The following is a 27203-nucleotide window of genomic DNA, read 5'->3' as shown; positions in this document are numbered from 1 at the left end:
ACTACAGGTGCATATGAACTTCTAAAAGTTATTTGAAAGATTGAAATATCTATGGCCTAGGTCTGCATCTTTTTAAAAAAGGCAGACATTGGCAATAAACCCCCTCTTCTAGAGGATTTTTTTTTTTTTAAGATAAAAACATAGTTCTGTTATTAAACACCAAAACAAGTCTGCAAATACTCTCAAAGATTTTTTTTTCCATTCTGTTTCCCCTTGCTTAAATTATCCTCACAATTTATATTTACCTTAATAACATCCAAATAGTTTAAACAGGTCTTAAAGAAGGGGAGGGAAACACGCTTCTAGTTTTGAGAGCTAAAATGTGATTGCTCCAACAAAGGGAAAACATGCACATGATCATACACATGCAGCGAACACTGACATGTAAATGTCTACTTAGATGTGTGCTGGTTTCCTCTCTGGTTTTGTTGTGGGGTTTTTTTGTTTGTTTTTTTTTAGGGGAATAAGGCCTAGAAGTTTGAACAATGAAACATTGGTATAGGTTTACCTGGGAAACTACCTGTCTTCATAATAGGGTTAGAGATGGCCACTTCAGAGGTGCTATTAGCTGCCATTCCTTGCATCATATTTTTCAGCACAGCTGGTAGAATGTGGTCTGTATGAGGAATTTGGAAGTTGTTTTTCTGCTCTTGGTTAATAAAATCTTATCTGTCCTTGACAGCAGGGCAAAATTCAGGGCAGACAGAAGAAGCACAGAGCTACTGCCAGATGTCTTCTTTTTTTTTTTTAATTTTCTCTCAAGAATTAGGCTTTTATAGTACCTGAGGAAGAAAAGTACCAGTTATATGATCTGGCTTCTTGGGAATAGAAAAAGTTACTTTGGTTTCCTACTGCTGCCTTTACTGAATCAAAATACACTTTAACTCTGCTGGGTGGCCAGAGGTGGTGGATGCTTTCTTTCAATGTCTATAGGTGAAGCTAATCTTCGGCGATGCTGTTTGCTACATTTCCAGATAAGTTGTTAGAAGCAGATGACGCAGATGCTAATAAGCAGGATATCACACTTGCGTTTCTCTCAAAACAGCTTTGATTCTGTTTAGCAGAGAAGGAACATTTCAAAAGGCCATCCTCATTTACAGCAACTTGTGACATTCTGACATTCATTTGGAAGAAGAGGAATATCTAAAGTCCCTGACACAAGCAATGCATTTTCTTAGATGTAACTACTATGTGATAGTTTAAGTGTTTCTCATTCATCTCTCAGAAGTAAACTTACTCCTACCAGTCACCCAGAAGACTGCAGCTCAGTCCATATAGTCTGCTAACAGCTTCTCCAAGATCCATCAGTGAAATTAATGATCATTCACATGCATGTAAGCTGCTGGCTCAGATCTTTAGGACAAATTGTGTGAACATGAATGTTTCTCAATAAATCAGGACTAGTTTATGGATACAATGACTGAAGTATCTTTATTGGTTTATATTACTGAATAATACTGTTAAAAAAAATAGAAATTAAAACACAATGAGGTTATTGAAGGACAACTAGTTAGTGTTGCTTCATTTATTTTGAAGTGTCCAGACTTGTTTTTTTTAAGAAATTGCTTTTAGAAGTTTTTTCTCTTGTCAGAGTTGCTAAACTTTAAAAATAATCAAATTGAATCAAAATATGCTAATTTTAAGAGAACCAAATCAAAACTCCTTTTTAACAAAAACCACACGACTAGGAAGAAAAACAATATTGTTTCAGCTTCAGAAACCAGGAAATGATGGCACAGTCTAAGGAATATGTATATTAAGAAACATAAAATTAACATGGCAAGCAGATACCCTTACAACCAAATGCTAATATTTCAAAATAAAATTAATTTCTATCTCACTTTGCTAACAAAAGTCTTATTCCAGTGGCTGAAGTAGTGACACCTAGTATCAGTTTGCCTGATTATTTCACATAACATCAAGAAAGACTTATTAAACCCTACCTAACAAAACAGAATAGTCGGCATAAGCTGGGTAATGAAGGTAGAAGTGATAGCTTAAAGCTGGATCATGGGCAGTGAAACAAAGGGCTTGTGGATGTCTCGCTCTAAGAAAAGCCATGCTAAGGACCTGCCTTCATAATACGGTGTGAAATTGTCATTCTGGCAGGCTAGTAAGGTGTGTTTCACACTTGGAGAGCACTACCTTGCCAGAAACAGCAGGACATCTTTACATTACAGCAATTGTTTAATAAGGGGAATATAAACAAAGTCTTCTTCCTATACCTCTTAAAGAAATCTGATCTTTATGCAACTCTTCAGGAGTCTGAGGTGGGGAGGGGAAGGCTATAACTTTTTTTTTTTTTTTTTTTGACTAAGTCATTTTAAGGTCATTAGGATAAATACTGTGGGAGTCAATGTTATCTGTGAGCTGCCTGACAGGCTCTGCCGGACAAAATCAAAAGCCTATGATTCATAATGTCTCATCCAAGACACACTGTGAAGATACAGCATAACCTGAATCCCCCCCCACATCTTTCAGCAGAGAAAGTGATATAGGAAGGCAATTTCTGGAAGAAGAATTCCTTTCTCATGGTGCAACCATCTCTCTTTGGAGAAGTCACTCTTAATTATAAGAAGCGCCCAACTGTTGTGGTTCTCAGTCTTTGGGGATACAGAGAGATGGCTTGCTGTCCAGAGATGTTGAAATCTGTATTGAACATGGGCTTTTGAAAGAAGAACTCTGCGTATGCCAAAGCATTCGCTACCCACAAAAGGGGTTATGCATGTGAATTTAACACAGTGAATGGTTCCCCTTGTTAGAAACCCCATAAATTACTGCGAGACTGGAAGCAGAGTCCTAGGACACTTTCTGGTGTGGTCACAATTTCCTACTCCAGCCCCCCTCGGGTTTTTATCCCCGGCGAAACGGCAAGCGGTGAACCTGGCGCACAGCACAGCACAGCTCGCCTTTCTTTGGCTTTCGTTTCGAATTATGGTTTTTCCGAGTTTCGGGGATGGGATGCCCGCGTCGCAGCCCGGCGGAGGAGCGGCTCTGCAGCCAGCGCGGCGGCTGCGCTCCCGCCGGAGCCCCCCTCTTTCGGCGGGAAACCTCCCAGCGCAGCGCCACCGGCCCCGCTCCCTCCCCTCCAAAACACTGCGTGAACCAGAGAGCTTAGTAAGCACCAGATTATACTGCGCTCGTCAAAATACATTTCTTGGCAAAGTACCTGGTTTGGCTCCATCTAGTTCGAGGAAAAGTGGTTTATTAGGTTAAGTCAATTCGCTTACCTAAAATTTGCTGGATACGTTCTTGCAAGGCCACATGTCGAATGTCCTTTCAAAGGCTTGTGCGAGAACATCTGTGAACCTCCTGTGTCAGAAACATCTCATCAACGGTATTAATCCCTTGCTGAACAGAAAGCGTTACTTCTCTTAGGTTGGTGCAGAATCTAGCAATGTGAAAGCTGCAATAGAAATAAATCATGAGGAAAAACTTGCCCATAAAATCATTCTCTACAAGCGAGTAGCAATTCTAGACCTGACACAGGATGCAAACAAAAACATAAATGAACCCATTAACATTTTAAAGTAGCAAATTGTTCTGATTTCAGAAATGGCGCCAGCTTCTCCCCGCTTTACAGAGGCCAATTGGTAGCAATAAACAGCAACAAATTACCTCACTAGCACATTCAAAAATGACCAGCCCGCATTTCCAGACCAGCACAAAATCAGGCAGATCTGTACCCGTTTGGGTCAAACCAAGAATGAGATTTCCCTGACACAAGGAGCAGCTGGCTGTTTGCAAACATCCAGCTTTACAGCAGCTTTTCCGGCAGGCCGACCTCCTGCAGCTGCCAACTGGAGATACTGATGCTCTCTGCCAACTCCTGGCTGGCAACTTTACTACACCACAGAAAACCAAAGCATTTTGTGAACTCTTCTTGTCCCACAGCAAGCCTAAGAGAGCTGAGGTGTTAATAAATACTTGAACATAATCGATTCCCAGGGTTTTGAGCATTAAAATTTAAAGGGCAGAAACCTGAAAACTGCTTTTAACGCACAGGTAGGCAAAACCTACCAGCGAGCCTTTTCAGTGCTTTTCTACTCCTCATACATGTGTGCTTGCAGCACTATATTGCAATGGGATCACATCTAGGGACTAAAAAGACCGGCACACTGTCAAGACTATTTAAACTGCCCAGCTGGAGATGCTAGGGAATTGTGGCTCGCTCTAGGTTTTATCTGCTTTTAGCTGCCTGCCACCTCAAGAATCACAGCCCTTACGTACTCACAGCTTTGAATACCAAAGCCCCCTTTTCAAGCACAGAAAGCCTTGCCTGAGCTGTGATAGCAGTTGTGGCTTCAGCATCTGCTCCCTGTCTTTTGCTGCTCGCTCAGACGCCCTACATTGCCCCTTCCAGCCCAGGGACCCAAGCGTGGCTGCAGCTGCGCAGTGAGGTGCCTGGGGGCCCAACTGGGCTGAAAAGCAACAGTCCTCCCCTTCTCCCCACCTTCCTGTCGCTATTTTGTTGGTGGATACATTCCCCAGGCTAGAGCCCTGCGCCAGCATTGACAGTGGGGATCACAAAGAGGCACCAGCCGGAGGGCAGGAACAAGGGACCTGGAATGGCAGTTGCTGAAGGGAATCACTGAAAATATGACCATCAAGTAACACCTGCAGAAAAGTCAGCTTCCTTCTGCTCACCCCCACACGAGCAAGACTTCACAATCGCTCCCCAGGCCTGATGGAGCAAAATGTTTATTCCATAAATCCCAGCAGTGCCATGCCATGGTAGGGAGGGACACCCAGTCCATCAGCATTGCCGGCACCAAAGTGCAAAGCTGAACACGAAGCACCGGGGACTTCTGATACCAACGTATTTGGCACCCACAGGCTGTAGATGTCTGAAGACAGAGACAGCCGACAGGTGAACAGGCCCTTAGGGATCTACATTTTAAAGTTTGAGAGTAAAAGTGGTTCTTCTATCCTGTACAGGAGCAGCGCAGGATCTCAAAGTGACATCTTTAATTTAAGGAACTGCTTTTGTTTACCTGTCAAGTAGAAGACTACTAAACCACAGCATTTCTTAGACCATCAGTAACATCTGTTCAAATCCATTCACCCCTAGGAAACCTATGGCCAAAGTACTGAAGACTGATACTACAGGATATGGCAAATTCCTAGTGCTCACCCTACTTTAGGATCTGTCCCTTACCTTCCCTCCTTTGGTTACTTATGCATCGAAGCAAGCACTGTATTGCCAACACATTCCAGTGCAGCAACTTCATTCAATTCCACTATTTAACAAAAATCAGGAGAAAATATGACAAAAATCTCCTGTCACCCTACTTTTCATATGCAACCACATTCACTGATCAACAGTTGCATGCAACTCTAGAGCCAAGGACTGCTCAGGGGTCCACGTTTCAAGGCAAGAAAAATTTTTAGATTCACATTGGCACAATAAATAAATATTACCAGCAGGCTATTTCTGTGAAAACATTGCAAAACCTCTTTTGAGAAAACAATTGCAATCCTTTTTCATCAATGAAAAATGTTTAGATTATTCACATGCTTAGGAGCATTTTAAAGCTTGAATTGATGCCCCATATCCACTATTAGTCTAACTTTGTCTTACAGCTGTGAATTGCTTTCAGCATACTCAGCAAGTACCTCAATCTTTCTTGTTTGTCATTATACATCATCTTATTCATCTTACAATTGTTTTCCATTTTGGAACAACTCTGAAGATCAGTTTTTAACCCACTGATATAACACAATACAGTATTATCTCTACACAGAACACTGATTTTTGACAGACACTAATTCAATTTTGTTGTATACATATACAACAAAAATCTGACCCCTGACCCATTAAGTTCCCAAACGGTATAGTTTGCAGCTGTCTTTAACATCATCCAGCATTCATACTCAACTGCTTTTACTAAAAAGCAGTTAAAGAAATCTTTTATTTTCATCTCTTCCAGTAACAGTAAATTTAAAAAGAGATTTGCTTTTTTAAAAATTGTTTTATTGATTTGTTACTCTCTATTTTAAATCTACTGATCCATAGCACACATGAAATGGTGTTCAATGACTGAGGGTGATTATTATTTTACAGGCCAATGGACAACACTGATATTCCCTGGTACAAAGGACAGGTTTTATGATAGGAAACAGTCACATGAAGTGTTAAAAACAAAAACAAAACCAAAAAAACCCAAAAAACATAAGTGTGGCATAGTTAAGGTGCTAAAGTACAGGAATTTAACAGCACCTTTCCAAAAGCAAAGGCTGAACTTAAAAAATTCAAAAAATACAAAGTATATTGGAGAAGATGTAAATTTAAAATACTGAGCAGTGAGAGATAAAGAACTGCAAAGATGCACACATTTCTGTTCCACCGAGGATGTTAGATACAAGACAACATCTTTGCTAGAAGAGAATGAAATATGTAGTACAGAGAAAAAGCTAAGACAGATGGTGATATTTGTGGTAATGTTTACCATAGAAGGGTAAAAACATTTTCCAGTTAAAATAAGAGTTTGGCATTAACAGAAAATATTTGTTACACAGCAGCTTCCAAAGGTGGCTCATAGCTTGTATCCACTCATGTGACCCAGAAGAAATATGAAATAGAAAGAGGAGGCAAGATGTTTTTGAAACTGTATGAAAATGAAAAAAATGTTAAAATAGCAGGGATTGAGCAATTTTCATTTTTGTTTCAAGTCTGTGTTCTGCCAAAGTCACTTAAATATCAGGAATTGTTTGCAGAGCATAGCTGTTTATCAAGTAAAATAGGTAAAGAGGTAGCCCAAGGGTAGTGGGACTTTTAAGAGAGAGGAATGATTGGAAGAATAGTGCAATGCAAAACCTAATTTGCCAACAATTAATGTTTGAGTTTAAAAAAAACAAACCCCAAACCAAACAACAATAGGGGTTGTGGAATAGCTCCAGATAGTTTTAAACAGATTAGGGCTGGGGCTCCAGACAGAATCTGCTCAAATTGAATGTTGGGGGTAAAAAAACAAAGAAAACCCCAAAACCCACACAACAGAATCAAACAAAAACTACCAACCACCCCCCCGACCAACAACAAACACCACCATACAGCCCCTGAAGCAAGGAGGCTGTGAATATGAATAATCCTTTGGGGTACAAAGGACCTAGAAGTTAATGCAAATATGACAATTTACTTAGCAAAAGGCAGAAAAGCCTAGATATAGAAAACAATTCTCAAAATTGATTTTAAAAGAATGGTCTTAGAAAAAGATGCCTAGCTTCATTGACAATGAAGATTATTAGCTTTAAAAAAAACACCACCAAAAGAAGTTTCTGTCCTATTGATGGAAGAGCCATGCCACCCAACTTGTCTGATTTTTCTAGATATTATATAATAAATTAAGGAATTAGTCCCACAGACAGCATTGGGAGAAAGCGTTTCATATTAGACGGCCCTCACATCTTTCCTCAGAAGAGATTTTTGTAGGGAGGGAACTGCTAATAATAAAGCCATATGCCACATTACTTCTCTATCAGAAAGACATGAAAATCTGTTGTAGCTCTCAGTCTAAGTGATTCCAGTATTATTTTTAGTGTTTCTCCAGTGCCACATCTGTGTACAGCATTCTACCAACTAATAAGAAATGGCAGGTTGCTGCTCAAGGAGCTGACAACCTGAATTAAACATGATGCAGTACCATACAACAAATGAGACTGGAAAGCTTTTTTGAGAATGGGCTACCAGAACTTTAAAAAATAAGGAAGATTCTTTCACTAGCTACCTAATTAGTATTTTATATAGATACACATGTAGTCTTAAGAGTCTGCTGCTAGATTAACTTTTTTTAGTCACAGGGAATTAGCTACAGAAGTGCATTTTTGGGTTGAAGGGGAAGATGGTGTTGTAAAAAACAGACACTTAGGTGAAAAAAACCACCAAAACAGTTGTATAATGCATATATGAGCAGGGAAGATATTCCAGCCAGAGTGGAAATTAGCTTGTGAAAGATGACTAGGCAAAAGGCAATTAGTGAGGATAAAGCTGTAGAATGAAACCTCCAAGATGAACTTTGAGCCTCAGGCATGGATGGTGATCACGAAGTTACAAGACAGGGTGGGAAGCAGTGTAACTGATGAAAGCAAGAAGATAATATAGAAATCAGGAGATGGAACAAGTATTGTACCCGAGGAAAAAAACCCAAAGAATAATGTAATAGGAGAACGGTGTCCACAAGGCAGAATATAGCATCAGTGTGAGGAAAACAAGAAGTTGAGCTTATTGAAAGGGATGCTGAAGGGAGAGACAGGCAAGTTGCAAAGGAATTTCAAGTTAGCTGCATTCAGTTTAGCAGCTCAGTTGTCATAAGGGAAGTAATCATGTGTGATTTGAGGATCATTACATTGAAGGCCTTAAAACTGAAAATCCTCAGAAAAGCACTTGAGATAGGAAGCATCAAGACAGAAACCTAAAAGGTAGAGAGGAATTACTTATTCAAAATCTGATGAGTCTGTTACTATATACATGATATCATATGTAAAAAACATACTAAGGTTTTATTTTAATGACCCACTGCATGTAGTCAGTATAAAGGCAGTACTTCCCTCTTACATTTTTCCTATCAAATAGGCTGCAACAAAAATTAAAAAACCTCTGAAGTGCTATGCTTGTTTTACTTTTTATTACTTTAATACTTATGGAACTGTTGCCTCATTCTTGCAAGAGAATAAAAGCCTGCAATAGTGTACTATTTTTCCAAACTTTTTTCATACTACGATTATTTTTTTCATAGCTATTTTAGAAGACTGACTTTAAAGGTGCAGATACTTTTAGCATGAGTTAAGGGCTGCCTCTAAAGGCATTAAAGCAGAGTAACACCATGTGCTCTAAATTCATCCTATCTGTTTTGCAGGAGCTTTAGGGAAACCTCCCTTATATGCACACCCTTAGTCATACCAGTGCAGAAGTTTTATTAGAAGACCGTGAAATAGACTCAGAGCTGCAGCACACGCAACTCCCTGCCTTTCAAAGCTTCAGCCATTAAACCCAAAGAAGTTTTCAGGACTCTAGAGCTAGATGACTTTCTTCTAACACCTTCAAGAGCACAGACTCATCCCAACTGTGGCAGCAGAAAACTTCAGAGCCAAACATACAAAGGCCTTGTGCTGTAGGGTAATGGGAAAGGTAAGATGGTAAAATATACAGATGGGAGCCTGGACATCCACCTGGGCCTGGCAGAGAGCCTGTAGCTGCTGCTCAGTGCTCAGCTGTGATCAAATGACCACAGTGAAAAAAATACTCTTTCAAGGACCATATTCCAAAGCTTCTCAGACTGCACAGAAACCTCCTATTTTCCAGCAGTGATTTAGACTCTTTTCCTCCTCTTCTGTTATAGTGTAGAGACAGGACCAATCTTCCCTTTCTCCTGCATGAATTCTGCTATCTCTGTGGGAAGAGGCTAAAAAAAGCTCACAAGAGCCAGTAGTGGGTGGAGTGATTCTGTTTTCACACAGTCTGTTGTGCAACAGCACCATCCAGCTGTCAAACAAAAAAACCCCACAAAAAACATTAATGCCACTATGCAGATTTGGTCCTTGTACCACAAAGAAAATGAAGAACTACACCTATTAAACAAAACCAACCCACAGGTCTTTTCCCTGCTTCTAAACTGATTATATGGATCCATTGTGTTATGTTTTCTGGGTTAGTACACAAGAATGTGCTTTAGCAAAACTAAGAATTCAGCAGTTTATTTCTGCCCAGTAAGACTGGCAGGCTAAAGCTTACCTCTGTTTCAGTGAAGCGTGGAATATAAGCTCTCAGGTATGAGGAAAAGACCATTATCTTTGGCACACAACCAAAGACAGTTAATCACACTACAAAAATTAATGGAAAAAAACCTCAACCATTTCATACACAAGAGTACATGTTTTAGCTATCATAATTTACCACTCTTGAGCTTCAGTAGTGAAAGCAAGAACAGAAACCTCCAGTGAGGGTGAAAAATGATGAAAACTCAGACTTAACTAATGGATTACTCTTGAGAGGCATTATGATGTGAAGAAGAAAACTTCTTGCTTTCCAAGATTTTCCATAAAGTTGTGTTCTTTAAGAGTAACTATAAGGCACATGCAATGTAAGTAAATGCATTCCCTACAATGGATGACTGATTACCTGAATTAAATCCACAAGGTCACTGCTTAAATTGCCCTCAGTTCTTCACCAAACTCAATTTTGTCATAACACCAGCAGGGAGCTTATCATGTGTGTCCACTGATGATCAAGAAGTCTAATATTAGACTACTGTTCTTGCATTACATGTGCCTTAGTCTGTCCTGTGATCCCACATTCTTGTATCGTTTGATACTTGAAAGCAGGGAATGCATCTCCTTTTCTGACTTTATGCAGTCCAGTACTAGTTATCTACACTCTACAAGCAGTACAGGGTTATCTATTAAAGTCTAAAGGTAAGTCAATCATCCTGTAAAGAAAACAAAAACAGTGCACACTTTCCAAGTAAATATTGGCAGGAAAAAATTGTAAATGCAACAATTAACCTAGGAGAAAGGGAATTTCTACACTCAAAGAAAACTTGAGAGGAAAACTTAGGATAAATGAGATCACTTTAAGGAACTTGAGCTTATGCAAGGAAGAATCAGCATAATCACATCAAGGAGAGATGCTGTTTTTCTTGCATAGAACTAAAACATACAATAGATTTTAATGCAAGCCCAGAACACAAGAGCACAGCAACAGGAAAACAGCAAGCACTAGAATAGTAGCTAAAGCCATCAGAGCAAAGAACATGCCGAAAGATACAGCAAAGGTGCAAATGACAAACCTGTGCCAAGTGGGAGAGAAGGTGCCCTTAGACAAGCAAGGCAGCAAAACCAGAAGAGTCCAGAGAGACACAGAACTAAGGAAAAGGGGACAATCAGCTCCCCCAAAACTGCAGATGAACAGGAAGATCAAATAGAGGCATGGCCAGTGGGGAAGTAGTATGGCTAAGTTTGATGAATGAAAACAAGTTCTCCTTTCACTAAGACTGGGAGAAGAGAATACAAGACCTTCAAGAGGAGTGCTGTTAGAAAGTCATTGCAGGACTACCTGATTAGATCAGAGACAGAACAAAGATACTAGAAAAAAAAAAGTGTTGCAATGAGAACAGACCAAAATGCTCATATTGGTAAAAGAATTGGTGCCAAATGGGAAAAAAAAAAAAGGCAAGACTGGTATGTAGGAAGGTACTGGAAGAAGGTGGCAAGGAGATGGTAGGCAGGAAAGAGCCTTTGAATCTATAATGCAAGTTTCTTCTCTGTTCCACACACACAAAAAAGAAAAATGTCAGCAAAGTTTGAATTACAAGTGCAGAGAAAGTAACTTAAAATAAAGAATCTGATGATCTTGACCAAAGAAAGTCTATTTCCCTTGCCAGGAACTGACTAAAGAACTTGTAACATGGCCTGGAGGCTGCACAGCTATGCTCAGAGAACTGCATACTCAGAAGGCATAGTTACACACTCATTTCAACAACGCAAAAGGGTATGATCAATCCATTTCACAACTCAGATGTGTAAGGAGAACAGGCAGAAAGAAGAGGAGGAGGAAAAGCAGATCTCCATTAGTTACTAGGCAGGTCAAATAACAAGGGGGAAGGTGGAAACAGCGTAAAAATCCCACTAAGCATAGAAATAGGCCTCTGGTGGAAAGAAACAAGACAAGCCAGACAGAAGGAGAAACAGGAAGCCAGAAGTCTTTCCAAAACAGTCTAAATAGAGAGACAACACTTTTACACCATCCTCCATGAGGTCAGCCAGAGTTCTGCCAACTCGATCACAGTAAGTCCTAAAGGATTTCACATGGAACTTGAGCTCATGACAGTGGTTTTTCTATTTTACCACAGGGTGCAAGCTTTTAAGCCAGGACACCAGAAGGTAGTAGAGGTAAGAAAACAGTGTTTCCACTAGACGGCAACCCATTTACACTTATTAGTTGTTCAGTTTAGTTAATGAATCAATCTTACTTAAGATTAGAGTACCTGTTCAAACTGAGCTTTGTAGTCATGTATGAGTAAGCATTTCCAAACCCAGGGCTTCAGCTGTCCAGAGAGTCTTAGATAGATGTACTATAGTTAAACCTGCCATGTCACTCAGAGTATATGTTTACATGTCTACAAGCCCCCCCTGCCAGAGAAGTATCTATTTATTATCCGCAGAGGTACTATTCAGTTCAGACCTGAGGAGTTCAGTTCTATCTTCATCAACCTCTCTAACCTTGTAACAAGCAAACCTTGCAGATCTGATTTACTGCAAGCTTCTGCTGTCACTGATAAGCGTGGTGGCAGACCTAATGACAAGCTTGTTGGATTTGGGATTTTAATTCATGAACAGTCTTATTTACACCAGGGACACAGACTACAACTCGACGTGCAAGTAGCGGTAAGATCACACATGGTAATTCCATGCTATCGGGAAGAATAGCTGGATACAAGAAACATGTTGCACATTCCAGTCTCTCAACCTGCTCCATCCCTAGAACTACACTGCAACACTCACCAGCCCCCTCTTTTCAAACAGATTTTCTGCAAGTCCCATTAATTTTATATTTAGCATTTCACAGCAAGTTAGTTTCTACTTCCAAAGTGTCTAGACATAAGTTGTGTTGATACCCATGTCTTCCAGTGAGAGGCCAAGTTCCCATGACAGGGAGTATGAATAAAACCAGTAAGTCCTATCCGAGAAAGCTCACACATTTCAGAATTTAAGAGCTTATTTTAATCCAAGATATGGCAACTGTAAAGTCCAGTTCATAAAAGGGCAACTTGCTGACAATAAGTCTTCATATCTACAGTGAACACAGTCAAGCAATGCAAGTTTCTAGTCAGTAGGGCTTCCCCATTGATTCCAACATTTTCTTTCTCTCTTCTGCTGAGGGCATCTCTGGTTTCACACCATTTCTTCTCCTTTGCATCATAATGTCATGCTGAAAATAGAAGACAGTGACCATGAGAACACAGATCTCTCAGAAGTCTCTGCCTCTGAGCTCCAAATGAATGATTCTTTAACAGAAGTACTTTTCATATATCAAGAGCCAGATGCTGATAACTAAACGTACTAATATTTAACTGAAGATATCAGATAGTTTACCTTGCTGCTTCAGAAGACAGTGAAATTACAGTATTCCCATTACACTATGTAAGACTAATGCACAATTGTCTTTAAATAGTTTTTTGGTAGTTTGTGCAAGTATTTAAAGGCTAAGCTAAAAGACTCTTTACTACTGTGGCATAAGGAAAGAAAACAGCAGAGAACAGTTTAACTGCACATAGCTGCTCATGATACTTCTCTACCACAAGAGAGAAGGAAATAAGGACACCACCAAATACAAATGAACTCTTCCTAAGCTCTATCTTAGGTTAAAGTAAACGTGACCCAAACCAATGGAAAAACAGATGAACTTATCTTACCTTACCTCAGGATTTTTTTCATTATATCCATTTAAAACAGAACTCATTACTAGAAATATCTGACTCAAATTCAGAGGTAATCATATCAGGTACTGCAAGAACACTGACTCACAGTTTAAGAGGGTAAACTTAGGAGAGCCAATTACTTTGATGTGCATCTGCTTAAGTCTTCCAGCAACACATACCAAGACTACCCAGGCCTGTAAGTCACTGTAAAAACAGCAGCAGTCAGCACCAGCTAAGTCAGAAGAGTTCAGAAAGTAGTGTGTCAGATGTACTTAAAGCAAAGCATGGAGTAAAATTTAGAGAATCTACTGTGCTTACCCAGAATTTTCTGCAGCTTTTGTACTGCAAAAAATAAGCAGTACACATATCCTTGTTATAGTTGTTGTCATCCATACATTTTGTAGAGGCATCTGTTTCCTTTAACAGGGAGAACATACTTCAGAGCTGAGGGAAGTTACTGTACTCGGTGTCTAAAAATTCTAACAAGTCCCACAATATCTGTGAAGATATGAGGCAGCTTCTCAGATTAAAGAATACTATCAAAGAGAGCAGGGGAACATCTATCACAAAGGATAATCAGTAATTCCAAGCAATGACTTCATTTAGAGATAACAGACATTAGTACTCTTTAAATATCAAGGATAGAGTCCACAGAACAGTTGTTTACAAAGATGCTTGGTATAACCCACAAAAGTCTCTTAAAAATCAACCAAGCTTGTCTAACCAGGATTTCAGGCTCTGGTTTTAAAAACAGAAAATTAAAGAGATTGCTCTCCCGTTTATGAGGAATTGCTCATTATTTCACACTTACTATAATGGATAATATTCAGCTTTTCCCATCTTCAGACTCTTTAAGAAACTTTTTATGCAAAATGTCAATGCAAGAGTGCTATCCATTAAAAAAAATCCTCGAGAAATTGCATTATTTAACACTAAAACATACAAACAAAAATTCCAGTTTGATCATCTTACCGCTACGCATGGATTTATATCATGGTCTCTAAGCTGTTGTGCATGCCTGGACATTCTAGACAGATACTCGTACCTTGGCGAGAAACAGAAAAGAAACAGGTTAAGTGTCTACTTCTGGTAGTAACTCAGGATTAAGTCTGAGCTTCAGCATGTAATAAAGGCCTTCCAATAACATATGCAATTTGGTTGTCTTAAAAAAAAACCCAAACAACCCACCACCACCAAACAACTTTTGCAAAATGTTACTTCAAAAGCACTAAAAGCAAGACAACTCAGGCAAGTTTAGCCTGTCACTGAGACTGCTTACTCCCTGATACATTCCTGCAGAATAGAGCCACTGCAGTGACTCTTATACCAGCCTGTCATATTGTTGACAAAGTGACCATGTCTAGGAGAAACAGCTCCATAGAAGCTGTTCACAGCCAACACACCATAGACACTTCAATTAATAGTGTGGGGGAGCAACGTACAAGTAAACTTCTCCAGATTTGTGCCTACAGATCACATCTGTACCTTCACTGAGCTTTCCCAGGTGTAACAAGTGCCCAGCCATCTCCCATGTCACTATGAGATATTTAACAGAAAAAGAAATGGTTTCACTGCAAAGAGGCACCAGACCCACTGCTTATGACAGCTTGAATCGCATTTTTCACCAGTTTAGTTTGACACTGACTCTAGGAACTGTAAGCTTGAGAGACACAGAGTTCAGTGCCAAGAACCTACACTGATCCAAGATGATGACATGAAGATGAACAGCAGACCCTCATTCCCGTTACAACTTCCCATACATTGCCTCTGGCAAACATATGGCCATGCAGGTATTTGTTCCAAACAAATACTAAATCTAACCAAAAATAAATTAATGTTGACCAGATGACTGTTTGAGCCAATGCAAGCAGAAATACAGGACTGCGGAATAGAGCGCTCTTTTGCAGCAAATTAAAGTACAGCTGAAGAAGGAAACTGTGAAAGAACATCCGTGCTCAATCTTGTTGGGTTTTTTTCCCCCCTAAAAACATTGCTGCTAATTCTAAACTTAAACCTGTTTCTGTTCACATTAGAGATTGGTAACTGCAAGCCTACAGTAAAAATCTAGTTTTGCTTGATATCAGCAAACAAAAACCAAATATTGCTCTTAGTAGCTCATAGACAGAAAACAATGTTTTAGATGAAGTTTCTTCTTTGGGAGAGAGTAAGCTATTCAAGGTGAATAAGCCTTAGATTTTACATCCTGTGCAAGTATATGCTCCTGATGCTTGGAGTATTTTTTGCATTCCACATGATCCTTTTCTGCAAATGGGCCTTTTAAAGAACAGCACCAGGAAACCCTTCCACTTTCTTCTGAGAACTATCCAGTGTTCAAGTTAACTTTACAAGCTAGGCAAATGGTTGCTTTTTTTGTGGTTGCAAGAGGATTTTTGATCAGGTACTTCCAATTAAAATGGAAACACAAGCATGCAGAACAGCAGCATCATCCCAGACTTCAAGGGGGGGGGGGGGGGGGGGGGGGAAGTAAAAGAAAACAAAAGCAGCATATCACAATGCCTCCACCGACACAATGTTTTTAGAGGTTGGTTTGTGTCTGTGTTCTAAATCTGCATTTCATTGATATTAGAGGTGTTAAGGACCACTTAAGCAGATATGCCTCAAGGTGTACGGTATGAGATCGACTTCAGCCTTACTCTTTCTCTGAAAAAGTATTCGGGAGTCATAGGATGTGTCATCATCAGTGTTCCTTATACAAACTGCAATTAACATTTTCAGTTTGATTACACTACCAAAGGCTGCAACCGTGCCCAGTTTAAGGAACAAGGCACACAATACATCAAATACCCACTTAATGAACCGGCAGTTCAGGTTCTCATGAAGCTGCTAAGTTCAGAGTAGACAAGCGCTTAAACGTACTTAGTACTACCAAAAAGTTCTGATAGCTCCTGCACGTGTTCCTCTCTCCCCCTCCCCGAAGCACTTCAGGATTGGAAACATTATCAGCTAAAAGGGCAGGCAGGTCACACCGAAATGCTGCTGTGTGATTGAACCAGCAGTCGGGCAGGAAGCGAGCTTCCCCCCCCAGTTTCTGCACATGCAGAGGCTTCCCTTCCTGCTTTCAGATTACAGGTCAGAGCCCAACCACAACCAAAGGCTTGTCTATTCCACAGTTCTTAATTATGCTTTAACACATTAACAGTTGTAAACTGTACCACAGAGAGATACATTTGCTGCTAGCACTCTTTAACCCTAGGGCTTTTTCAGTTCATAAAACCATCAGGATATTTTTCTATAGGCTCCCTCCCGTTGAAAAGTGGTTTTGGCTTTTTTTTAAACGCCTGTATCTATACAAAATTGCCAATTACGCTGCAATACAGACCAGCTTATTAAACCTGAAACCCTGGAGTGAAGGCCGTACACAAATCCTACGACTTCTGCCGTTCTTACAGCGGGACAAGCGGGGGGCGGGAGGAGGCAGCCGGCGGGTCCGGACGCCCGGCACCGCCGAGATGCCTTGCCCGCCTCAGCCTCCACGAAGAGGGCCGGGGGGCAAGTCAGGTGCAGAGGGGGGCCGGCCCGCGCCGGTGAGACGCCGGCGCCCACCGCCCAGCCCCTGCCTTCCCCCACCGGCGGAGGGGGGGGGGGGGGGGACGGGGCCGGAGGAGCCCCGCGCCCCCTTCCCCCCGCGGCCGCCGCCGGCCCCTCTCCCCGCCTCGCGCGGGGAACGGCCGTCGCCCCAACGGCCGCCGGCCGTCGCGGCCCCGCGCGCAGCCTTCCCTCAGCACCACCTGCCGCCAGAGCGCGGTGCCCGGGCCCCGCCGCGCCGCAGCCCGCCGCCGGGCCCCCCGCGCCGTCTCCCGGCTAGGCAGGGCTCCCCCCGGCCTCGCGGGCGGGCGAAGGGCGAGCGAGCCTTCCCTCCACCGGCGGCGGCGAAGGGGAAAGCGGCGCCCGGCCGCAGGCACGGCCGGCGGGCGGGCAGCGCGGGTCGGCGGCGGCACTCACCTCCGTCCCCGGCCGTGTCCGCGGGAGCCCCGGGGCGGGAGGGGGCAGCCCGTCTCCAATTCGAAAGACGTCAGCGGCTCGGGCAGCCCGCTTAAGTACGGGCGCAGCCTACCCCGCTCCCGGCCTCGCGGCTCCCCCCGGCCCAGCGCCGCCGCCGCCCACGCCCCGGAGGCGCTGAGTGGCAAGGCCGGGCCGCCAATGGCGGCGGCGGCGGGCCCGCCCCGGCCTTGAGCGGCGCCTCCTTCCACCAACGGGGCGGGCGGCGCGGGCCGCAGGCGCCGGCGGCGGGGCGCGGCCGCGGCCCTGACTGACTGGGGGAGGCGTCCAACCCGCGGTGCGTGTGGGCGGCGGGCGGTGTGGGCGCGGCGTGTGCGGCAGGCTGGGCTGCACCGCAGCGCATACACTACAATGGCTGCTGGAAAGACGGGAAAGCAAACAATTTCCAGGCCCGCCGCGTCCAGCCCGAAATATGGGGAAAAAATTACAGAAAAATCGGAGAACACTGTAAAGGGTGGAAACGGGGCGCAGAGGGGATGCTGAGGCTCCCGCGGTGAGTCTGCTGCGGGTTTGGGGGGCAGGCGCCGGGGTTTAGCAGGGAAATATCAGGGTTATTTAAATTATGAAGGGGGAGGAGGAGAAGGAGGGGGGAGAGGAGAGAGGAGCAGCGAGCAGTGAGGAAAAGTTTGTGTTAACCATCCCTCCCTTCCATCCCTCTCCCCCCATCTCCCGCAGCCCCCCACCGCCCCGCGTCGGACCCCCCCGGAGGGGAAGAGCAGGGGAGGGGAGGCGAGGCGAGCGGTGCCCCCCCTTCCCCTCCCTCGCAGGGAGAAAGAGATGATTTTCAGAAAAAACCTCTCTCAGGAGTTTCCTCCACTCCTCCCCTCCCTCCCCGCGGCGCTATGTTGGTTCGCGAGCGAGCGGGCGAGGCAGCGGTCTGCCCGGGGGACGGCAGGAGGGCGCGGGGTGCCCGCCGCCGACCCCCGCGGTGGGCCGGGGCCGGGGCCGGGGCCGCGGCGGCGGCGCGGGGCAGGGGCAGGGGCAGGGGCAGGGGCAGGAGCTGCGCGGCCGCCCCCTCCCCTCCTCGCCTCTCCGGAGCCTGTGCTGTGAATGCAGTGACAGCGGCGAGAGCGGCGAGAGGGAGCGGAAGACATTAGAGACCGCGGTGCCGAAAAATGAGGGAAAAAATTAATATAAATTCGCCCCCCGCCTCAAACGGGCCGAATTTCGCACAGAAATTTCCCCCGTGGGCCCGGCTACCCGTGGGGTGTCCCCCGGACCTGGCGGCCGCGTCTTTGGGGGGATCCGGAGGGACTTTGGGGCACTCGCCCCCCCTTCCCCGTCGTTTTTTGGACAAAAGTTTTTTTTTTCGTAATAAAGAAACGAATTTGCCTGCTCTCCCCCTCCGAGTGGCCCAGAAGCTTTTCCCTTCCCCGTCGGTGTGTGTTTAGAGAAAAGTGTGAACCCAAGTAAGTGCTGAGTGGTGTTGCATTGGGGAGGGGGGTTTGCTAACTGAAAGCAGGAGAGATCCGGAGAGAGAGAGAGAGCGAGCGAGCAGGGACAGCTTGTTGTCAGTATCATAAACAACCAAAATGGAGGGAGAACTGAGGCATATAACAAAATAAAAATCAGAAAAAAATGCCAAAAAATACCTAAAAATCGGGGCTGCTCCCCCTTTTCTTCCTCAAGGTAACAGAATAAAACCCGTGTCTTCCCGAGACCGTTTTAAGGTTTCAGGGAGCAAGGAGTTAATATTTATTATTTTTTTTTGTTGATGAATTCTTTGGAAAGGCAAAAGCCTCTTATCACTCGCCACCAACAACGAGAAAACGTGAAAATCCCTTTCAGGAGAGAGAGGTAGGGGGAGATGATAGTGCAGAAAGTGCATAACTTGGGGGTAATGCGGAGTGATCCTAGATAAGATAAATGCTGTATGTGCTGCTTTATAACTTCCTTTTTTAATGCTTTTTTTGTGTGTTTGGGGGTTTTTGGGAGATGGGGGCTCCTTTCTTTTCCTCTGTCTTTTTTTTTTTTTCTTTTTTTCTTTTTTTTTTTTTTCGGACCGGAATGTAATGCCTTTGTAGTGTCACTTTCCTGATCTAATTAGGATGTGTGAGGCAAAGAGTAAACCTTTCCGGTTTATAAAGTGCATTTTCGTTGCCTTTGAATTTCAAGTTTTCCTGGTGGCTCCCTCCTCTATTTAAACTGGATTCTTCAGAGGAGTGTGGGGTTGAGGTAATGCTCCATAGGGAAAGCACAGAGGGCTCAGGGGCAGGGCACCTTTTCTGCGGGTGGTTGCCGATTTCCCTGGCATTTGCAGTTCACCTGTTTGTCTCCTACAAAGAATGTATTCTGCAGTCTCCTCGTTTTATTTATATAAAATAATGATGCCTCATCTCGCCTCACATTGAAGTTAATGCGAAAGTGCTGCTGATGTTGGTTCCACGTGGGATCAGGGACATAGCAGGGCATTTTAAAGAGACAGCTTCTCTTTTCCTAGGGTTATCATCACCTCTGCAGCACCTCTGCCTCTAGCAGAGGGATGGTTCGTTGTTTTTTTTTTTTTTAATGGAAAGGTATTAAATCGGCCCTGGTCTGATAAATTAAGACAGGATAATAGGGGAAATCGTGCAGATTCGTTTGGATCAAAGCAATTCTTTTGTGTGTAGCAGGTCTTCAGGGGAGTTTTCTTGGTGTGTTAATTAAAATGCTGTGTTTTGGAGAGCGTTTTTTGGAATGGGTGTTGCAGAAATGAAATAGTCTCAGGTTGTTTAATATTAAAATCTAGTGCTGTTCTGCTAGCTATGAATTCCCAAGGACAAGACCTATGTGCATAGGGCAGATTTCACAGACATTTTGTAAAAGTTGTGAAGTGCATTATTTTTACTTTGAATAAATTCAGTTCTGTTGGGGACATGTGAGTTTGTTGAAAAGTATTGTAGAGTTTGTTCTATACTTAAATCTTCTGAACAGTCCCAAAAGGTTTTGAAAATAGTGAAAATAACTGTAGGTTTTAATTGGCCAAAGTAGGGGCTTTTTACAAGTACACCTTAGCTGTGTAATTATAACATCACTTGGAAGAATTGCGTCTGGCTGTGTTTAAAAAAAGAAAAATCATCCTAACTGGGGTCTAGTTTCATGTATATGCGTGCATGTGTGTGTGCGTGCATGCATGCTTTTAGCATGGGTTCTGGCTGATACAGTTTTTTTTGCTTAATTTTTAGCTTTTAAATGTTTAATGATGTGAAATGCTCTGCTTGTTGCTATTATCTCCTACGTATTTTAATTTTCAGTGAAATATCCTATTTAAAAAATCAGCATCAGCTCTTAACATGGCAATTTGATATCTTTATGAGAAGTTGTGATGTTTCCTTTACATGTGCCTTGTTTTTGTAGTCTCTGTATTTAATTCTAGGTTAAAAACTGTACACAGGTACATGGTTCTCGAGAGGAAAGATGGAGTACTGAACCTGTAGGGAGGCTATTTCAGCAAATGTTTTGTTTGAACTTGTGGAAAGTTGAGTATCAGTTGTGATAGCCCTCTGTGTTGAATAGGATGTGTTGCAAATGATCTGTACCTTTTCTGCGATTGTGACCAAAGAAGCTGTTGTACAGTAGTTGTTGACTAGGATGGTCTTGTGGTTAGAGATTTTGGAAGAAATCTCAAAGTTTTCCAGTGACTCACAGTTGTGAAAATTAAATCACTTTACTCTTAGGCTAGAAAAAAAGGTTCATTAAGGAAGAAAGATAAATCAGTTTGTATAAAGGAATGAAATTGAGCACTTTTCCAAAACTGTCTTTTATGGTTTAGAGATCTCTTTTATAGTTAGCAAGAATTCATACTTCAAGGTTCCTTTCCAAATATTTCTTACACTAATCTCTTCTTTTTATTGACCAAAGAAACATTATCCTGAAATGAATAGAAATTTGATAAATCAATAGCAGTGTACCATTGTTGGTATTTTTAATGTACCAGGGTAGATAGATAGTACTAGATGTGTAGAACTAACTTTAATAAACTAGTTAATGGTACTGAGAACAAGATTTAAGAACTCTTCAAATACTGTGTCTGTGACCATCAGTATGAAGTGTTTAATGCATTACTACATTTTTACCTAATGAAGAGCTTCTAAATCATTAATACTGTAATGCTGAAAATAGGTATAGGCACTGGTAATAACAACATGAAAGAAGCGCATGTTGTGGAGTATCCTTCTTGACTTACAGTTATGTATTACAGAGTAAATTCAGTGTATCCACCATAGTACAAAATTCAGGACATAGGGAGGAGAAAGAGGAAAGGGTGTTCTCACAGAATTTGATAGTCTTCTAAACTGGGTTTAATTTTAAGGTATAATTCATATAGTGATAATAGCAGAAGACAAATGTTGTTTAGGATTGTTTTTTACAAACTTACTTTCTTTTTGTAGAAAACTGAATTCTTCTTACAGGGATGATGTGGTGTTTAATAAAAATAGAAGTAACTTTCAAAGCTTCCTTACTTCTAAGAGTTAAGATAATCTTCTCTATTATATGTTGCTCTGATTCTGTATATGATTCAGTATGATTTTTTCAAGATTTTCTTAAATTAAAACACCTGAGGAAACAAATACTGTAGGCTGTTGTTGGTAAAGTTACCCTAGTTTTTTTTAGGCAAACGGGGGGGCTGTAAATGTATTAAAATCCTTCTTAGACACTTATCAATCCTATTAAATAATGTTTAAAAGTTAATAACTACAGTATTCTACAAAGGTACAGCAAATACAGGAATCTAAATTGACATGCATTCAACTTTTCTTGAATACTTAGTTCAAGTCTGTCTCTTGGTGTGCAATTTTCATTTAGTAATTGTCCTGAAAAATGAGCCAATGTAGAACTTCGAGATTTAAATTAAGAAACTTTTTAAAGGTTTGTGTAATTCCAAAAGGCACTGTATACAAAGCACAGCCACTTCTAATGGTCGTCCATCTCTGCAGCTAGTCAGTCAAAATGGTGCCCTTAACTCTCCCCCTTTCAGGGTAGTGCATGTGTTTTAAAATTAATGGGTTAAAGAGGGCACTGCTTATGTTCTAAATAAATCACTGTTTGTAATTGTTCAAGGTTATTTTGTTAAAATAGATGTTTTACTTCAGAGCCTAAAACACAAATTTTTAAATTTTGTATCTGTAATCTCTTATATCTTTAAAACCAGTTTTTGTCAGCAAATACCTTTTGGGAGGGTTCTTGAACAAGTTTATCTATTTACCAAGGGGAGATATTCTGGAAAATGTGAAATACATTAGAGCAATTACACCATTCTCAAGTCAGTGTAGAGTTAAAAGGAGCTAGCAGCCACCACCACTGAAGTGATAGGGCACTTGCTTTCAGGGAGGTGTTCTCCAAGTATTTGCTACTAGTGAGGCTTTAGCTTGCATTGCTTTTGGAAGAAATGTGCAGTATCAATCCACTGAACCATTAAGCATCTTTAACCAATTACCAGATGTTTAGGTAGCCTTAAAAAACTATTTAAAAATAATTCAAATATTAGAACAAAGTAACATTTTTTAGTTGATCAAATGTAAAATGTTTAAATTTCTGAAGTGTAGGGGATTTTTTTTTTTGCATTTATCTGAGCATTTTGATAATAGAGAGTTGTGTATTCTTCCTGCTAATCAAAAAATCACATCTAGAATTTAATTAAATTTATATTGATTTTTAAATTGTGCAAACTTGTAACTTAAATGTAAAGCATTGAATAACTCAGTATAATCACTTATACAGCTGCCTATATTTTATTTTTAATTTTTCAAGGAATATAGTGACCCTTTATCTGAAATTGAATAGATTGCAGTTACTAATGCATTTTAAATGAACAGTTGTCCACCAAGCATCAAATGCGAAAAATTCTAATTGTACACAAGTTATGAAAACCTAATATTGAACAGAACTGGTCACCATTACTGCAAGTTCAGTTTTACTTTTCTTTAGATTGGCTTGTTAAAGTATTTTTTGTCTACTTCAGTATCAGTATTCACCTGTTATTGTCTCATCTTAGAAGGATGAATTAGCAGAAATTAATAGAATTAGAGGAGGTTTTTAAATTTTTCACAAGATGTAACCTGCTTTTAAAAACAGTTACGTGATAATACTTATAAAGGATGGGGCCTTCTCATAGGATATATTAAAATTGTTAATATTTAAATGGACCCTGCATGTCTTGTAAACAGTTACTGTAGGATCACAGCATTAAAATTAACCACTGTACATAGCAGGGTTTTGAGATGACTGCATAAGTACATACTTGACAGTGAAGAGTGGGAAAGCTTATATAGTAATTCTCATGTTGAAGGAATAAATCAGTTTCCATTACAGCCTTCTTTGTAATAACTTCTGTCCCTTTTGTAATTCACTGTCTGTCCAGAGTGTAGAGATACCTTTTCAAATACATTAAAATACATGGCCAGAGTGATGGGCTATTTTACGCATGCCCAACCCTGGTGGTTTCGATAGACTTACATGGGGGCACAAAGAGAGTAGAAGATGGCCCAGTGTGCCTGATTTTTTTTGTTTGTTTGTTTAAAGGAAAGGAAAGAGGGAAAAAACCCAGGGGTGAACTAGTATAAAACCAAAAAGTGAGATAGATAAAAGAAAATTAATGTAGACAAGTGTGGCTATAATACACAGAACAGTAACTCAAAACTCCAAAGTAAAATAGCTCAAATCAGCTTTGAGAAGTCAAATGGGAATCAGGAAAGTAAAACCTAGAATTGCCATTATATGCAATTAAGAAATAACTATGTATAGGAACTTGGAAATATGCAAAAAGTGTCTGTTACAGTAAACTGAATTGCTATAATCTTCTTTTGCACTTAATGTGCTAAATTCCTTTCTCAAAGGAGAATATCCCTAGAAATCAGATTAGAAAGTGTTTAAAGGGAATTATTTGTCAAAGTTATTTTTTTACTAAAGTTAGGATAACTAATAATAATCTCTTCCATATTGCTGTAAATAGTACTTTATTTGATTTCAGTTAACTATGCAGGTTGTACATAGACTTACTTACGTATTGTACAGGTAATTTAACTGGTAGCCTGACATTGTATATCACTAACTTTCACCCTAAAAGCTTTTCTTCATGGTTGTGGGTCACATTACACTTTGGAGACAGCCAAATCTGAAGTATTTCTCATGAAGTAAGATGTAGATGGTTGATTTGTCATATGCACGTTTACTGTGAGTTGCCAGGTAATCAAAAAGCAAGGAGAATGTCAGAAAACTTAACCTTCCCTCTTCATTTATTGAGTATGTGTTTGTATACTACAGGGTATCAGATTTACTAGTGCATGAGTTCCCTAGAAAACCCTGCAAATCATCTGATTCTGAATTAATGAGATCTCATTACACTAAATGTTTGAACAGCAGAAAGACCCTGTGTATGCAAATCAGATTTTACTGTCCCAAGTGCTTGTCACTTCTAATAAAACTGTTTATTGTGTGGTATATGTATTTATCATGAATGTTACATTTATATGTAATATAGATACACATACACACATATTTTAAGGAAACATCTGGCTGTTTAGGGAGAATGTCATGTCTTTTGAATCAGTTGTGATACAGGGTTGTTTTTTTTTTTTTTAAAGAGACCTTTTTGAAGAAAAGGCAGAAAGAGAGATTCTGGCAGCTTACTATTAAATTTCAATCAAGCCTGTATAGTTAGTAATAAAACATTTACAAGTTTGTAAATGTTAAGTTTCTTCAAACTCTTACTGTCATGTGTGGAATTTTCATTTATACCAATTGTTCATTTACTACAGCTGCCTACATGCAAGGCTTAATAATAATACTGTATTTATCACATGGAAGTATAGATACAATATAAATATGCAAAAGTAGAAATTGCCTACAACTGTTCTTATGTTTTTGTAACATGATACACTAAAAAAGCATAGATTTATGGTGTTAGCTACCTGTTATCAGTTACTGGTGCTCTTCCCCTCACAAGTACTTTAAGAAGAGTGAGTATTAAACTAAAATAAAACAAACATAAAATCCTGTCAGGGTTTTGTGCTCTCTTTAAAAGCTAAACATAGACATTGTTCAAGCTTATTTTGTTCACTGGAAGTTATTGTGGTCAATACACGCATAATTTGTTTCATCTAGGACACTAGGAAACAGTGAACCACATAGCTTAGAGAAGAGCTTAGACATAGCTGATCACAAAACATGCCAGTTAATTTGAATCTGTAGATTTTTTTTTTCCTTCTGTGACTTGACAGTTTTCTTTAATTCCTTTGAATACTGGGATTGTGTTTAGACTATACGACTTCTAATTGTACCCCAGCACAAACATATAGCTTATGGCTATATTTTAATCAGTTTCAGAAAAAGTAATAAAAATATTATTGCATCTGTCAAAGGATGGTGTTGCTACATGCTATTTTAAATGGTGTTTAAGTACAGTTATAAGCATACCAGTACAATGAAATCAGCTCTATTCCTAAACAACAAAGTTACATTATTTGTTACTTAAAAAGTTAACCGAGAATCATAATATGTTAATTATCCTAATTATTCAGGCTGGTTTTAATATGTGTTGAAATTGCTTTAAAAAGTGTATATGAAATATTTATATCAAACTCGTTTAATTTCTCATTACTTGTAAAATGTAATGTTTTCCCAGTTGTAATTTTAAAGGGGTTTTGTTTTAGGTGTACAAGTGTATCCTTTCCTTTTGGATACACTCTTCTGAACCCAGCAGTTCTTTCACTTATTTAAAACTCCTTCATTCTCTCAAAATGAATCTGTGTCACATTAAGTGTTGATATTGATCATTTTTGTACTACAAAAATTGTGCTGAGGAGTACTGTGGAATTAACTTGTGCTGATGATTCTACAAGTATAAAAATTGGGTGTAGAGTAACATGGGAAACTTAGTCATAATGGTATTTGGATGATGGGAATAATCCCAAACTGGATGAATGTTAAACTAGCCTATGAGGAAAAGATGTCAGGTTTTGTCAGCCTTGTAGTATTAATCACATATGTGGTGTCACTGTTTCTCATAAGAAACACTCAAACACACTCCAAGCATCCATTGCTGTAGAAGGCAAACAGAAAACTAGATTATACTCTCAGAAATTATAAACTATGAAATAAGTTTCTTGGAAAAAACCTGGTCTTAGAGATCTCCCCTGTAGTATAATATTATTTTACTTTTGAAAACTTGACCACTTCAGAATATTTGAGAACAAGTAAGTTAAGTCCATCTTGAGTAATACATTTAAGTTTCTAGTACAGTTTTTATCTATGCATCATGTAAAACAAACTTCTTACTCTTCATTATACTTAAATATTTGTACTGAAAGAAAAGTACATTTAAGCAGTTTTTAACTGCATTGATAACTTGTTGATTTGACTGGAGTAGAAAAGTGCTTTAGTTTGGGGAGGTTGAATATGTACTATTATTTTCTGTTTTTCTGTAGTTTGCCTAATAAAAATAGTGAACATAAAATGAGACTGGATCTTTGCTCAAGCCTTGAGTGAAAAGGGAGGTGTGGTCAGGAAGGGGCTCTGATAAATTACTGCTCCTCAGTCTCTCAAAATTATTTAAATCATATGAATTTGTGATTTCAGTCACACAGTAATGTTGCAACCTCGAAACCGATAATATATTCAGTTATCTCGAGATGAACTCCACAATTCTTCATTAGGCAGATTCAATTCCCTAAAGGTTTTATCTGAATAAGTGCTTGAGTATTGCTGTTTGTTCCGGTTTTCATCAGGAATCAAGCCATAGAAAGTCCCTCAATTCTGAGCAAACCCTCAAAGACTTCATGGATGCCCTAA

At 40.5% G+C, this 27203-nt stretch overlaps 2 protein-coding genes across 4 annotated transcripts in view; one reads left to right on the top strand and one right to left on the bottom strand.

Moving 5' to 3' along the window:
• Nucleotides 1–12694: 12694 nt before the first annotated feature.
• CHCHD7 (coiled-coil-helix-coiled-coil-helix domain containing 7) lies at nucleotides 12695–17545 on the bottom strand. Its single transcript, XM_069779369.1, has 4 exons — nucleotides 17379–17545; nucleotides 14388–14460; nucleotides 13734–13832; nucleotides 12695–12925 (listed from the first exon to the last, which is right to left on the bottom strand). The coding sequence occupies exons 2-4, from the start codon at nucleotides 14439–14441 to the stop codon at nucleotides 12824–12826; spliced, it is 255 nt and encodes an 84-aa protein (XP_069635470.1). The 5' UTR covers nucleotides 14442–14460; nucleotides 17379–17545; the 3' UTR covers nucleotides 12695–12823.
• Nucleotides 17546–17716: 171 nt separating this feature from the next.
• PLAG1 (PLAG1 zinc finger) overlaps nucleotides 17717–27203 on the top strand; it is a 52218-nt gene continuing 42731 nt past the window's right edge. For 2 of the 3 annotated variants that reach the window (XM_069779367.1, XM_069779365.1), the window contains exon 1: nucleotides 17717–17928. The gene's annotated coding sequence lies outside the window, so the exon portion shown is untranslated. Of the gene's footprint in view, nucleotides 17929–18312; nucleotides 18845–27203 lie in introns of those variants that run through there. The other variant, XM_069779366.1, reaches the window with a different exon arrangement.

The sequence above is a fragment of the Haliaeetus albicilla genome, chromosome 3, assembly GCF_947461875.1.
Source record: "Haliaeetus albicilla chromosome 3, bHalAlb1.1, whole genome shotgun sequence".
NCBI lineage: Eukaryota > Metazoa > Chordata > Aves > Accipitriformes > Accipitridae > Haliaeetus > Haliaeetus albicilla.
The sequence above is the reverse complement of the archived record's forward strand: the minus strand, read 5'-3'. Positions and strand labels throughout refer to the sequence as shown.